Source organism: Corvus cornix, chromosome 7 (genome assembly GCF_000738735.6).
Source record: "Corvus cornix cornix isolate S_Up_H32 chromosome 7, ASM73873v5, whole genome shotgun sequence".
Taxonomy (NCBI): Eukaryota; Metazoa; Chordata; class Aves; order Passeriformes; family Corvidae; genus Corvus; species Corvus cornix.
The window spans coordinates 24833344-24848337 of record NC_046337.1 but is presented as its reverse complement, the minus strand read 5'-3'; the positions used below and the strand labels follow the sequence as shown (position 1 = coordinate 24848337).

Sequence of the window (14994 nt, the reverse complement as noted above, 5' to 3'; positions counted from 1 at the left end):
AGCTGTGTTAGAGTTTCTGCCAGAGCTGGGGTTCTTTCCTTTTTCTGCTGAGATATGAAAATGCAACTGGATTTTGGACTTTTAGTGGAACTCTGGTATGCAAAAATGACTTAGTTGTGTGGTGTTTCTTTTAATGAGATATTACTAGAGAAAGAAGTGCAACTAAGGTTTGCTCAACCTCTCCAGCTGGAGGAAGTGCAAATGAGTTGGGGAACAACTGTTGGTATTGATATTGTAGTCTATCCCTTGCCTACCTTTGGTCATAGCAGCTCTTGCTACTGCTCAGCTCTCCACACCAGCTGCTTCAGTAAACCTTTGGGTTTCCATGTCATGAGGCAGCAGATTTTTGAAGAAGGGCATTCTTAAATTGTGGGAGGGGGAAAAAATAAGGGGGTATTTTTCCTGCAGTATTGTCTAGAGCAGCTTCTGTTCTAAGAAAACTAAGTTCTAATTACAAGAAAAAATAAAGCAGAGGTTTTTCTACAGTGGTATTTTGTTTCCTGTGGTTGTCTCTGAACTGAATCTTTGGGCTGGTATGGCAGTTTCCCAGAGAACACTTAATTATTTTTGGTTCTGTTCTTTCTTTTCTTTTCTTCTTAATTTTTTTTTTTTAATTTTTTTTTAAACTTTCCTTTCCCCATCAGTTGCAAGGAGTACAGAAATGCCCTGGATGAGTTGTCCAAAGCATCTCTGAAGAGCAGTTCTGAAGAAGGACTACAATCAAACAGGTTAAATGCAGGAACTACAGTACATAGAGTGAAGACAAAGTGATGGTAGTGAATAAGCCAAAACTAGAATGGGGAAGAACCTTCAAAATATGCCCCTGTTGTTAGGATCTCTGCTTTCTGATGGAATCTGACTCATTCCATATAACCAACACATACTTCAGTATGTGGGTTTCCGTTTCGTGTTAGGGACCATGCTGGCTCCATCACCTAATCCCTTGATTGTGTGCATGATAGGAACACTGGGCCTGCTTACCTTTGCTGTGGTCATGGGTGGAACCATTGCTATGGACCCTGAGAAGTATTTTTTAGGAAGGTGGAGGAGGACAACTTTGGAGAGTCCCACACCATTTTAAATGGTGTCTTCTTCCCTTAATGTTTAGGCAGGGGGGAGAAAGAAATGTCCAGGCATAAAGCAGTAGTGGTAGGGTGGCAGTATGTGTTGGCTCATGACTTCTTTGTTCTTTCTCCTTTCAGCATGTCAGACAGCAAACCCAAGAGCAGCAGCCCTGTCCGCCTGCCTGAGGCTAACATGTGTCCACTTCGCAGTGCAGAGCCAGAACAACGTAAGACCATTTTGCCAAAATCATATCCATGATGCTAATCTCAGCTCAGATGTGAGTCCACTTGGATTCTAGTTCTTGTGGGGAGAAAAGAGCAGCATTCTGAGTTGAAATTGTGACTAGTCTTAGTGTTGACTTAATGTAACACATGAGAAGGATGGGAGTGTGTGGTTTTTTTTGTTTTTTGAAGTCTGTGGCTTTCTCTTTCTCATGAGATCAAACTGTCATCCCCTGATTTAATGTTATTATGTAGTGGACCTAGGGTTGTTCTTGAATCTAGCCTGTTCAGTGGGATATGATGCCTTCTTTTGGCATTGCCTTCTTTAGAGAGATGCAGTTAAATATTTTGAAATGGAGGCATGAAGTTCGTACTGTGTTAAAGACACTCAGGCTTGGTCTGTGTTTTCAAATGTCTCTGCATTCTAGGATGCTACTCAGAACACTAGATCGTCTCTCTACCTGCATGGACCTTGGTTGCAAATGAGTTGAATGGCATCATTCCTCCAGTTAGAACAATGAATGGGGAAAGTTCATAGGAGTCATGCTTTTATTAAACTGCCAACACCATCCATTGTGGAAATGCCAACACCATCTTTTTCTATTCCTTTTCACTGTAGCAAAGAAACCATCTGGTGTTTTGTCTTTCTTCCGTGGCACGGGAGGGAAGAGCCCAGACCTGTCTTCCCAGAAGAAAGAGACCTTGCGTGGTGCTGACAGTGCTTACTACCAGGTTGGACAGATGGGCAAAGAGGGAGCAGAAAACCAAGGAGCAGAGACTCAAGGTACAAGACTGCAGAGCCCATCTTCTCTCTTGCATTGGTACTTCTCCCAAACCTTATTCATATGTGCAAGGCCCCGAATGCACTCCTGCTCATACTTTTTCAACAATCCAAGGTTACTCAGCATGCATTGAAAATGAATCATTTGGACATCGAATATGGCTTTTTCCTAAGTACATTGCTTTTCTTTGTGATAAGAGAAACAGGATCTTTCAAACCCAAACTATAGGTACATGGAGTAGTCTGGTCTTGAATGCCTTTGGATTGAGTTGACTCTAGTTAAGCAGCCCAGTCTCTCTTTTCTTTCTCACTTGCTGTTTAGTTCTCTTTGTTTCAGCATATGGAAAATGAATGAAGAGAAAGAGAAAGACTGGACTTGTGTCCATAAACAGCAGTGCCCTTGTAGCATATGTATTATATTATACAATTATAGCTATATTTCTAATTCCCTGTGTATAGTTCTCTCTGTATTCTTGGGAAAAAAAAAAAAAATATTTTTCTTGTAACATGAGTTTACAAGTAGTACCTAATGTGGCTTGCTCAGTAATAATAGTGAACAGCCCTGACAGAATGGTCCTTTTATGCCTTCAGATGATGGAGATGGAGGAGATGGACAGAAGAAACAGGTGGTGAATCCCCATGTGGAACTCCGTGAGTAGTTGTAAATAAAAACTTAGTCTTAGCTGACAAACTCATTTCTTCATGCACATGTAGTGGAAATCTTGAAGTTAATAACGGTTTTTTCTTTGTATTTGGCATGAAGGAAAAGCAAATCAAGAAAAAAGCAATGCACTTTTTACTTACTGCAATCAATCTCTTTTGCAAAAATACTCCATAAGCTTTTCTTTGATCAATCTTTTGTCCAAACACTTTCCCATGACATATACTGGAAGCTAATCTAGAGGGAGTTGACTTTCCTGTAAATTTTCCATTTAAATCCTGCTGGTTGAAACTTCTGAATTACAATAAGCATGAGTGGGATATTTAGCACAATAATGCTGCTCTAGACATCAGTAAAATCTCAGTGTTGTCTTGGGTAGTCGGTGCATATTGCATGCTGTTGTTGAGAAAAACTCTTTCTTGCAGAGTTCTCGGATGCGAATGCCAAGTTCTACTGCCGGATTTATTATGCTGGGGAGTTTCACAAGATGCGTGAAGTGATCCTGGGGAGCAGTGAAGAGGATTTCATCCGATCCCTCTCTCACTCGATGCCCTGGCAGGCACGAGGTGGCAAATCTGGAGCTGCGTTCTATGTGACTGAGGGTAAATGCAGCTTCTTCCCCCTTTGGATTAGAGGGTATTACTTGTGGATGCCGGTGGTTAGCATGTCGTTTAATCCCTGATAACCTCTGTCCGGAGGGTTGCTGATGCTGAAGTGGCCACTCAGAAGGGAAAATTAAGTGGATTTTTCTGGGGTCTTGAATATCAAATTATTTGTCTCTTTGTACATGCAGGAGAACGAAATGTAGTTCTGTTTTCAGCAGTAGCAGCTAGGAAGGCCAGTTGAACTCTTAGGCAGGCTTCAGAAAACAAAAACTTGAGTATAATTCAAGGAAAACTTGTTACTAAAGACACAGTGTTTCTTACAAACTCACGTGCTATAGTTAATCTATTTTTTTTTTTTTAAACTGTGGCTGTTTCTAGACTTCTCCGTAAAACAAGTATTGAACAGAGTGGTCTGTAGGCTGTTTCTGTTGTCTGTATAGGAAGCCCATAGAGCTGAAGTAGATCTAGTGTAGGCAGTCTCTTGTCCATGATTTACTAGAAGATAGAAATCCAGGGAGGCTGAAATTCAAAATATGTGAAGTAAAAAGAATCTAGAAATGAGGTTTTGTAGGTAAGGATTTAAGAGAATTGTAGTGCTTTAATTTTTCAAACCATTTCAGCTATGTGACAGTCCTAAAAAAATTTCAAATAGTACATCACTTATTGTATGTAACCCTGTTGCATCTGTCTGATGTTGTAACAGATGATAGATTCATCTTGAAGCAAATGCCTCGTCTGGAAGTCCAGTCATTCCTTGACTTTGCTCCACACTACTTCACTTACATCACTAATGCAGTTCAGCAGAAGGTATTAAAAAATGACTTTTATTTTAGGCAGTGTATTTTACAGACTAGTAGAAGTTTCTATTAATCTTTTTCATTTAAATAAAAGAAAATGTTGGCGGTTATGAGTTACACTAATAATGTGTTTTTAAGGTGTAAAGTGGAAATTATGCTTGGGCTTCTAAGCTGTAATACAGAGTCAGAGCAGTAGTGCTTCTAGTATGGGACTGCTGATTGTCTCTACACAGAGATCTTAACCCATGTCTTGTCTTCATTAGAAGCCCACAGCACTGGCTAAAATCCTTGGGGTATATCGAATTGGTTACAAGAACTCTCAAAACAACACTGAAAAGAAGCTGGATCTGCTTGTCATGGAAAACCTTTTCTATGGCAGGAAAATGGCTCAGGTAAGAACAAAGTGTTCTGTGTCCTTGCAGTGCGGTTGTGACTGGGAGAAAGAGCAGGGTCATTTGTGGCCATCTAGGTAACTTTTAACTTTGTGTGCGCTGTCTGCAACTAGCGCCCCTCAAAGCTGACAGTTCAGGCCTCTTTCCTTGGTTCGGGATCCCCAGGAACTTGATGCCTGTATTGGCTAGTTCAGGTAGCTGTTGCGTAGGATTCAGTCTTTAGAAGTCTTGTTTGTCCCTGTATCTCTGGTGTCTGAGAGAAAGCATCACTAACCTGATAAGGAAAGTGTAAAATATTTGTAAAAAGCTTTCAGAGGAACTGACTGGAATTACAGACTAATTTATTTAGAGTGAGAGCCTCACTCAGATGGTGAGTTACTCTGTAGTGTGGGGGGAGTTTGTAAGTTTTTCAACCCACTGTTCTTTCTTGGAACCACTTCAGGTGTGGGACAAGATTCTGAGTTCAGTCTTGCTCTTAGTCAAGGAAAAGCAATCTTTATGAGGTAGTAGAATGAAGATCTTAAAATGACTAGGGGCAAATTCTCTTTAAATAGATATTTGAAACTGAAAAGGAAGTTCAAACGAACATCACTTACAAAACTAGATAGTATCAGCTGTTTCCGCCTTACCTCTCAGTGCCAGACCTCAAACAGGGAATGTTTGTGGGAGGAAGTGGATGGAGGGAATTCTAGATAGATGTAAAGGATGTTGTGGGTTTTCTTTTTGTTTGTCTGTTGTTTAAGTCATGAGGAGAGCTCAGGCACTACAAAACAGAAACCCAGACAGACTGTGGACTCTATTCCACAGAAGTTAGTGAAATCTTGACTGGACAGAAGTTGAACAACCTTCTCCAACAGGGCCTGCTTGAAGCAGGATTTTGGACTGGAGAACTCCAGAGATAATTTCCAGCCTAACTAGTACTTCATGCAGCACCCACCTCCCTCTTCAGTGGCTTTGCTTTTGTCAGCAATTAACTCTGTAGAAACTGGCTGGAAAACTGAGTTTACCTAAACAATATAAAAAGCAGGGACAGCTTTTTTTCTTGTAATTTATACGAAATATTAATGAAATAACTTGCCTAAAACTTGTGAATTGAAGTGGCGGAACTTTCACCCAGGCTTACATGCTATTCTCCACAAAATGCTTATTGTTAACTGTCTTCCTTCTAAAGAGAAGGAAAGAGTTGCCCTGCTGTGCTGCCTTCTCAAATGTTAGGTACTGAAGTCTTTAACCCAGAAAAATGCAACAAAGTAGTGCTGTTCTCCATTTGCAGGTGTTTGACCTGAAGGGCTCCCTCCGGAATAGAAATGTTAAAACAGACACAGGCAAGGAAACTTGTGATGTAGTCCTGCTGGATGAAAACCTTCTGAAGATGGTTCGGGACAATCCCTTGTACATCCGTTCCCATTGCAAAGCTGTGCTGAAAGCTTCCATACACAGTGATTCCCAGTTCCTCTCCAGCCATCTCATCATTGACTATTCCCTGCTGGTGGGTCGTGATGATACCAACAATGAGCTGGTTGTTGGGATCATTGGTAGGTTGTCTTTTGTATTTTCTTGCTCTCAGATGATGAAACAGTTTTCTTCTGGTTTCGGTGTTCATCGTTCTCTTAGAACTGTGCCACCACCAGAGAGATGTGTGTCAGGAAATCTTATCTTCTCCCTGGTGGAATACCACCCTCACCTCTTACAAGTATTCAAAGTGGAGGCAGGAGGTCATCTCTCCAGGTCTTGTATAGGCTTAGATTAGTATTTGTATTGCTATGAGTATATGTAGGAGGCCTCACAGGTAGTTTAACCTACACTTTGACTGCAGTTGAAGCAGGAAAGGTTATTTGTATGCTTTTATGTGTTTAATCTGTAAACTTTAGTTTAGTCATGTTTACATAGTCTTTTAAATCTTGTGTGGAGGAGGTCTAAGGAGAAACAGTAGTGGTAGTATTGGAAGAGAGAAGTTAAACATCATGGGATCTCTCATGATCATGTAGTCTGACCTGGGTAATACGGGTGGCAATGCAGTAATTACCTTGCTGCATCCTCTGACTTGTGACTGGTAAGTAGAGCCTCATCTTTAGACAGGCAAACTTCTGTAGTATAGAAAACTTAGAGATGAGGCAATATTGCAGGATGTGGAATTGACTCATGGAAACGGTCTTGAAACCCAGCTCAGAAATGCTTCCAGATGAGATCTCAGGACAGGAGGTCTGGATTACTCTTACTGTGATAAAGCTTGCAAGCCATTTCAATAACATTTCTAGTTGAGAATTAAAGTCCCAGCTACAAAGAAAGCTGTTGTTTGTTGCAAGTTTTTATTACTTTCTAGATTTGTAGACTCTTGAATATTGGAGTAAACAGGATGGGTCTACACTGACCATGTGCTTCTCTTGTGTGTGTGGCTTTTTGTTGTCCTATGTCAAGTCTTACCTGATTGAAGAGTATATTTTATATGATATTTAAAGCTACCAGTTCCTTCAGTGTTTAACACAAATATCTGAAGGAACTTGGTGAACACAAATATCTTTAAGAGAGAACATGCCTGCTGTATCAGGCTATCAGAATGTTCTCTAGATGATACCCTGAGAACTTACAAAGTAGTCAAGCTAAATTTTTGTCAGACTGGAACTAAAAACTCTTAGTTTGGATTGTTTGAATTGGAGGTCACTATCTCTACCTATTTTAGGTCCTTATGTGGTAGAGGAAACAAGTAAGTTAGGTCTGTGAAAAGCTTTGAAAACTTTATTCATAGGCTCTGTTGTGTGGGACTCTGGGCCTTGGGGCATGAAGTTGTTAGTGAACGAACTGTTCACTGATATCTGTCCCAAAACACTCTAAGGAATATTTTCAAAGAGTATTCAGATGTTGCAGTGGGGATCCTGCAACACGCATGTATCAAACCAGGAGTCCCGTGGAAAGGAAATATATATGGACAGACAGATTCTTGCTAGATGTTTCAGAGATGTTTATTTCTCCAGCCGCATGGCCGGAGCTCTGCCCAGGAACTGTTCCAGTCACGGGACCAAGGGTCCTTCTGCCCGCGCAGGGAACACAAACCAACCCATGGGAACGAGGCTGAGCAGGGGCAGGGAAACCCCGTGTCTGTGCCCTCAGGGCCCCTCTGCCAGGGCTACATTCAGATAAATGGATAAGTCTTAAGATTGTCAGGCACAGGTGAGATGAAATGTGAATATTTATGGTGGCCTTTTGTAAATTTAGAAACAGTAAATTCAAAATTGTATAGTTACGTTTGTAGTCAAGTGTTAGGAAATAATGACATCCAGTAATGAACAACTGATCTTACTGCAGCTTTAGCTTTGCAGACCAAAGTGTTCATGTGCTTGTTTTGACTGAGCATGCTTTCTCTGGAAGGGGCTTGGAAACAATTCAGAAGTTGTCTTCTTGCTGCCCCCCTCTTCCAATACAGGTCACTGGTGATGTTTCCAGTCCTCCCTATCATGAAGAGGAAGTCACTTGCTTTCTGTTATCAAACCTGCAGGTGGCTGCAATGATGAGAAATACTGGAGAGGTGTCCAAGCCTCAGTGCGTGTAGTGGGGCTTCTGGGATAAGGGTGAGCGAAGTGACCTTTGTAAATGAGCCCTTGACACTCTAACATGGATAAAGACAGACATGCTTGGGCAGCCTGTTCTTGCAGAGACAGGAGGAATTGATTGTGATCTTGCTGGGCTTTTGAGGTACTGTATTCACCCTACTCAAACATAATCAATACTACAGAAAGTGAGGCAAGTGGTAGGGAAAACACTGAAGCTCTGACTCTGAAAGCCTACTGCTTTCCTGCTTGTTTTTGGCGAAATAGATACATTTTAAAACAGTGTTACTTGGATTAAAACAAATGCAACGTATTTGTGTGTGTGATTTTTTTTTTTTTTATTTGTAACAGACTATATTCGTACTTTTACCTGGGACAAAAAGCTTGAAATGGTGGTAAAGTCAACTGGCATCTTGGGAGGACAAGGTAAGTCCAGAATGAAAGCAAAAATTTTGATCATGTTTCCTTGTTACAAGGAAGCTTTCTGTAACACTGCTAATAAACTCACAGCTTCCCCACCATTCAAATTTGTGACAAATTAAGTTGTCCAGAACAGAGGAAGGAATCATAGAATTCCAGGTTGGAAGGGACTTCAAGGATCATCTGGTCCAACCTTTCTTGGCAAAAGCACAGTCTAGACAAGATGGCTCAGCACCCTGTGCAGCTGAATCTTAAAATTGTGCAGTGTTGGGGAATCCATCACTTCCCTGGCGAGACTATTCCAATGGCTGATTGTTCTCATTGTGAAAAATTTTCCTTGTGTCCAACTGGAATCTCTCCAGGATAAACTTGTAACCATTACCACTTGTCTTTTCCATGTGAGTCCTTGTAAAAGGGGGATTTCCATCTTCTTTATACCCATCCTTTAAATACAGGAACATAGTGATAAGGTCTCCCCTAAGCCTGAACAAAGCCAGGTCTTGCAGCATTTCCTCATATGGCAGGCTTCCCAGTCCTTGGATCATCTTTGTGGCCCTTCTCTGGACCCTCTTCAGCCTGTTTGCATTTTTTTTGTGTATCAGGGACCAAAACTGAGTCCAATATTCCAAGTGTGACCAGGAAGTAGCACCTCCAGGAGAAGCATAATGCTGGGATACTGAGTGGGATAATGACTTCTTTCTCTCTGCTGGTGATGCCCTTGTTGATGCAGCTCAGTGTCCTTCCTGCTGGCTTTCTTTGCCGTGGCAGCAGCAGCAGCAGCACTGTTCACTCACACTGAGCTGCTTGTCCACCAGGATCCTCAGGTCCCTTTCACAGAGCTGCTCCTCAGGGAGATCCCAGCCTGTACTGTGCTCCTGCATTACATTTTCCCAAATGTAAAACCTTATGCTTGTTGTTGAACTTCATAAGGTTCTATCTTGTTGCCTTCAAGTCTGTGTTGTCTGCTGGTATAATCTCATGTGACATCTGTCTCTACTGCAGTATCTTTAGCCCATTTCTGACTGCTCTTGACTCTTACACATTAGGTAAGATGCCCACCGTGGTCTCGCCAGAACTGTACCGGACCAGGTTTTGTGAAGCTATGGACAAGTATTTCCTGATGGTGCCAGACCATTGGACAGGACTGGGCCTGAATTGCTGAGCTAAAGCCCATATTGGGAAAGCACAAGAGGACAATGACATTATAGGCCACTCTGTTCCAGCGGTCTGTCCAGCAGCAAGCAAGAAGATTGCAGTTCCATATCTACACTGACCGTGTGCATCATGTCATGAAGTGTGAAATCTGCTTGTTGCACTTTAATCCTCTCTTGGAGGAAAATAAGCAAACCTGCCTCAGTAAGGATCTAAGCTGAAAGGTACCACTGAACAGCACTGATAAGAGACATCCCTCATATCAGTAGGGAAAGTGATACTATCTCCTTGTAAGTACTGAACTGAGATTTTGTCCAGGTCCTGATGGTGTAGAAGTACATGATCTCTGGAAGTGGTGCACTGCCGAAATGGTGTTGAATATGTGCAGCTCATGTTTTTGTAGTGGATACTTATGAAAATGTGAAATAAACCCCCCCAAGTGTGGATGGGGGAGAGAAGAATGAAGTTAATTCATGAGTTCTACTATTGTTGCAGTGGTCTGTAGTTGACCTGTTTACAATCCATTAATAACTTGTCCTGCTTATGCTCTGTAGTTTTAATTTTTACTGGGTTCTGTAAACTGTATTTTTTTTTTAAGGCAGCTCCACATCCATAATGCCCTATGACTCCATCTTTTATGTTACTGCAGTACAGCTCTGGTTTTCTGTTGTAATATCATTTTAGCTGAATCCCATAAAAATGGGTTGTCGGTCATTAGTATACTGCGACACTCAAAACATATCCCTTTAGTCCTAACCAGTACTTTGATCTGAATGTTACTCAAATTCCTGGAAACAGGGAACCAATATACCCTTTAATTTAACCAGGCTTGATTAATTATAGTTACGAAGCAGATTAACCCTTTCCTTATTAAAGGCAGTAAGTTGCTGGACAAAGTGAAGCATACTGCTTTAGTGACAACTTTCTCCTTAATGCAACCATCATTCCTGGCAGATTGCTTCAAATCCAGTTCAGTTCCCCTTTACTTTCAAGCAATGCATTTACCTCATGGTGAAATTTTGCTGGGAGAATGTTTTTTCTTGCATTAATAACATGATCTTTTTTGTCACTGAGATGAATGTAGTTGTTTCCTGTAAAAAGGAAAACCTGAACTAATGGATAACTTGTATGATGGATAAGATGTGCAGAGATCTGAGAGTCTCTTTGTTGTGACAATAAGCACTTCTTTCCATTTTTTTTTTTTAATTTTTACTCATTTTTGTAGGTGATGAGTTTACTTTTTACTTTCATTATATTATAGGCCAGTAAATAAGAGGAATTTTAATGAGTTTGAAAGGCAAGAATACTGTCCGTTGACTTCCAGTCTCTGATGGAAGTACATCAAATGAACATGGAATCTGGGACAGGTAGCTCTTAGTGATCACTTGCTTATTCTAACCAGTTGCCTGATACTGCCCTCATCACTGTTACTATGGATTGAAATGTGCATTTTATTCACTCCTCCTGTGTTCAGTATTTTCTTCTGCAGCAGATGGTGGTGGCTCTTTAGGACTGACCAACAGTGGGCAACACTGAGAAAGGAAAAGGCCAGCAGCAAGAATTGAGCTGTTTTCTCCAGAACCAACCAGTGCAGCTCTTGTCTGAGCTGCCAGGAGGCGAAGGTCATTTGTGTTGGAAGGAGTCTTCTCCACCCTATTGCAAAACTGTACTAGAGGATGAGCAAAGATGCTGGACTTGAACCAGCAGAAAAGAAAGTGTACTCATTTCCTTAGTACAATGTAATAATTGTTTCTGGGGGTGCAGTGTTGAAGGCTGCAGTGATGTGTGCTGTGGAAAGATGATCCTTGCTTCCTCTACCCAGAATCCCTTCAGACCAACACAGCACATCAGATACAGCTGATCACCTCTGGGATCCATCTTGCCTCTTCTGTTGAAATGTTCTCCCAAGATGCCTAGCTCTGTGTGTGGCCTTGCCTAATGAGGTCAACCAGTCCATCAGCTCAGTGCTACTCTCACTTCTGTGGCCTCTACCTACTGTTTTGGTTTATCAATGTGAAAGAACCTGCTGTGCAGTCTCAGCTGAAGTTTACACATGGTGTTCTCCTTCCTTTCTTGAAGTTTACAGGGAAAAAACTTGATTTTCCTGGCCAGCTAAGGTGACCCAACAGCAGCTAATTATGTTGTTTTCCACCTGTGTCAGTATTGTGGATTGGTGGATGGAGCACAAGTGTGGGCTTGTGTGTCATGGCAGCTGAACTAAGCTAATGTGATATGCTAGCCCAGTCTGTCACCAGTAACCCTTATCCTGGGATGTGTGGCTGCTCTGTACTGCTTGTCTGCCAGAATCCTGAGCAGATGGCTGAAAGCAGCTTGATCATCTGACAATTGCTAATACTCCTCTGAACGACAGCACGAGACCCTCAGCACTGTAGAAGTGAGAGAACCTTCCACTGTTTAGCAGCCTATGAACACAGAGTCAGAGATGTGAATTGTGACCTTCTTGGGCTGAAGTTAGAGCAGTTGGAGAGATTTGCAGGAGTGATCTGGAGCTGGCATCAACAGCTAATGCTTGGCCAGGATGTGGCTGATAGACTAGTCCTGACTAGACTGGAGCAAACTACTGGTCATGACTATCACAGTAGCTGCTGTATCAACTGGAGTTGGGTCATCTTTGGTGTCCTGTGATAAAAAGCTGTAAGCATTTCTAGTTCAAATTCCAGCAGTTGAATGGGTCTCCTCAAATGTTCCTTTTTCAGAATAAGAGTTGTCCTGACATTTCAATTGCTACAAAGCTTAATTTTCTCAGAAGGAAAGTGGTACTTCATGTGGAACAGATCTTTGAGAGCTACTTGGGAAGCTGTGTTAGGTCTGTGTCCCTGTAGAATTCCTAAGAATGAACCCTTTGGTCAGAGCTTATTTCTTTCTTTATAACACAGGTTTAGCATATGTGTATGTAAGTAAATCTGCAAACATGAAGAGTGAATTTCTTCAGAGTTACACTGGCTCTTCTGTTGTTTTGATCTGAGGCCTTGAGACAAATGTCTAAATCTTGTCCAAGTCAGAAGCAATGACTTTGAGTCATCAATGTGGACAGCAGAATGCCTTGTAGTGGCCCAGGGACGCATTCTGTCCCCAAAAAGCACATGCAGGACTCTTGCTGGTAGAGGAGTTCTGCTGGGCTCAGGGGAGTTACCTGTGGAGTCTCCTCTGTGAGAATGACCAAAACCAAATGAATTGCTCACTAGCTGGTGACCAGACTAGTCATTATTTAAAGCACTTAATGTACTATAATGTATGCATTTCTATTCTACCTTGGTTCAGCTGTATTTTATAAAATTGATGTACTAAACTATTTGAGAATAACTGCCTTGACTACTTGGAAAATCAAAATGTAATGTATATATATACAAATAAAGTGACTAAAATATACTTGAGTCTGTTCCATGTGTGGAATAGCTAGCTCTCACAGCACCCCATTTTCTTGATGAGAGGCAAGGCTCACAGTGCAGCGATTGCTGTGCTGGAGAGTCCCAGCTTTGTTTGCAGGGTAAGCTGCCTGTCCTGTCTCTGTAGCTTGCAGCTTGTCTCCTCTGATGGAGCAGCACCTCTGGGCAGCTCCCCAGGGCAGTGGCAGTAGAATGTGCAAATAACCTTTCACACAGTTCTGTCTTCTCTGCAGCTGCTTTTCACCCGCAGTGCTGTGTGAGACAGGGATCCAGTTTTGTCCAGCAGATGGTGGTGTGCCTTTGCCCAGTTCTGCCAAGAGGTGGAACACATTCCAGGTATTTCCATAATCTTTTTTTGAGTGGACTAGACAAAATAAAAATCCAAGGAGGTCTGAAAATAAATGTCTTATCTTGATTATTTCACATTAATTGGTATATAGTAACCTCCTTGCTAAGGCTCAAAATCATTTGTGATTAGTTCTGGGAAGGGGACTTCCTTGTTCCTAGAATATAAAACTCTATCTAAAACTTGAGGATTTTACCTGTATTATGTGCCATCACCATTTTTTGCCAGATGAGTTTGAGTTTTTTATCTGCTGCAGTATGAAACTACATCAGAACCTGTCCTCTCATGGGGGTATGAGCAAGGAAAAGATGGGATACTCAATTCAGGGGCAGTGCTGCCTTCTGCTGGTGTAAAGGTGAGTGGTGGGACTTGAGGGGCTTCTGGCATGAAGCTGCAAAGCACAAATGCAGGGTTATCAGAAGAGTGTTTCTGTATCCCAAGTGGAACTGCCAACACCTGGTAAAGGACTGCTGCCCCTGCTTCAGCTCATCTGGTGCGAGTGCTGGCTATATGTCTGCTGAAATTGCCTCACAGGATATAAAAATTGTCAGAGAAAATACAATCTTAGTGACAGTTCTGTATTGTTTTCCCAGTCTCTAATGTGCTGTGAATCTGCCTCTAGAGAGGTGGAGGACTGAAGTCCCATAATAGCTGAATATGTGCGTTCTCCTAAAAAATTTGGACTCCTGATTTCAGAATCAAATCTGTATCTTTTACTTGCCTAAAATCTTAAAGGCATTTTGTTAAATACTTACATGTACATTGCAATGCTTATTTATTTTTAGCTTGTTAGATCCCTGTGCTCTACTAATGATTCTGCAACAGGCTAACACAAAACCTTATGTTACTACAGCTGTCATTCCCCACGAGCCTTTTTCTGACAGGAGTGACTGGAACAGGGGTACCCCACAGCTGCAAGGGAGTACGCTCATGCTGAAGAACAAAGCACAGTAGGTGGTATTGCCAGAACATCAACTGGCTCTTCTTGGCCCTATGGCTGGCCAGGTACACAGGTACTTCCTGCAAGCTGTTCCAGCCTCGAGCCCGAACACAGCAACGGTGCACTGCAACCAAAGTTCATTCACTGTAGCATGTAACTGAAATAAAAGTCATTCAAGAAATAATGATCCAGTGACCAAAGGTAGGATAATTAAGTGAACATAATTACCAAAAAGAGCATTGAATTACAGTTGAAGAGAGGATGGGAATATAGTAACTTTTCTCCATTGTTTACATAGGATATTTTTCTAATATAGCTTCTGCAAACATGAAACACCCTGGGTATGAAGAAATGAAGTATCCTGGGTATGGGCTTCTGTTACTGGACTGGCTGAGATCATAACTAAACTACCTACCTGGTGAAAAAGTTACATATGTAGGACAGCACAACTGGGATTGCTTGATGTACACATGTGCACATAACAAGAGAAAGAAAATGTTTTCATTTTCTAATAGGATTATAAATATTATTTAAAATACATACTATAGGGAGAAAACTATTTTCTGGAAACAGGTCAGGTCAGCCATATGAATTTCTAGTGGTTGATCTGTAATCAGTTCTGACTGAAGTGTATTCTTGTTCATGTGTCTGTTAGCACGGTA

The 14994-nt window shown here is 41.6% G+C and overlaps 1 protein-coding gene across 6 annotated transcripts in view; it reads left to right on the top strand.

Annotated features, from left to right (window-relative positions):
- PIKFYVE (phosphoinositide kinase, FYVE-type zinc finger containing) overlaps positions 1 to 13029 on the top strand; it is a 66278-nt gene extending 53249 nt beyond the window's left edge. For all 6 annotated transcript variants that reach the window (XM_039554889.1, XM_039554886.1, XM_039554887.1 and 3 more), the window contains 10 exons: positions 645 to 728; positions 1203 to 1291; positions 1906 to 2070; positions 2659 to 2718; positions 3154 to 3330; positions 4037 to 4140; positions 4394 to 4522; positions 5796 to 6057; positions 8419 to 8493; positions 9534 to 13029. In XM_039554889.1, coding sequence (XP_039410823.1) covers positions 645 to 728; positions 1203 to 1291; positions 1906 to 2070; positions 2659 to 2718; positions 3154 to 3330; positions 4037 to 4140; positions 4394 to 4522; positions 5796 to 6057; positions 8419 to 8493; positions 9534 to 9649 — 1261 coding nt within the window. In that variant the 3' untranslated portion in view covers positions 9650 to 13029. The remainder of the gene's footprint in view (positions 1 to 644; positions 729 to 1202; positions 1292 to 1905; positions 2071 to 2658; positions 2719 to 3153; positions 3331 to 4036; positions 4141 to 4393; positions 4523 to 5795; positions 6058 to 8418; positions 8494 to 9533) is intronic.
- Positions 13030 to 14994: the final 1965 nt, after the last annotated feature.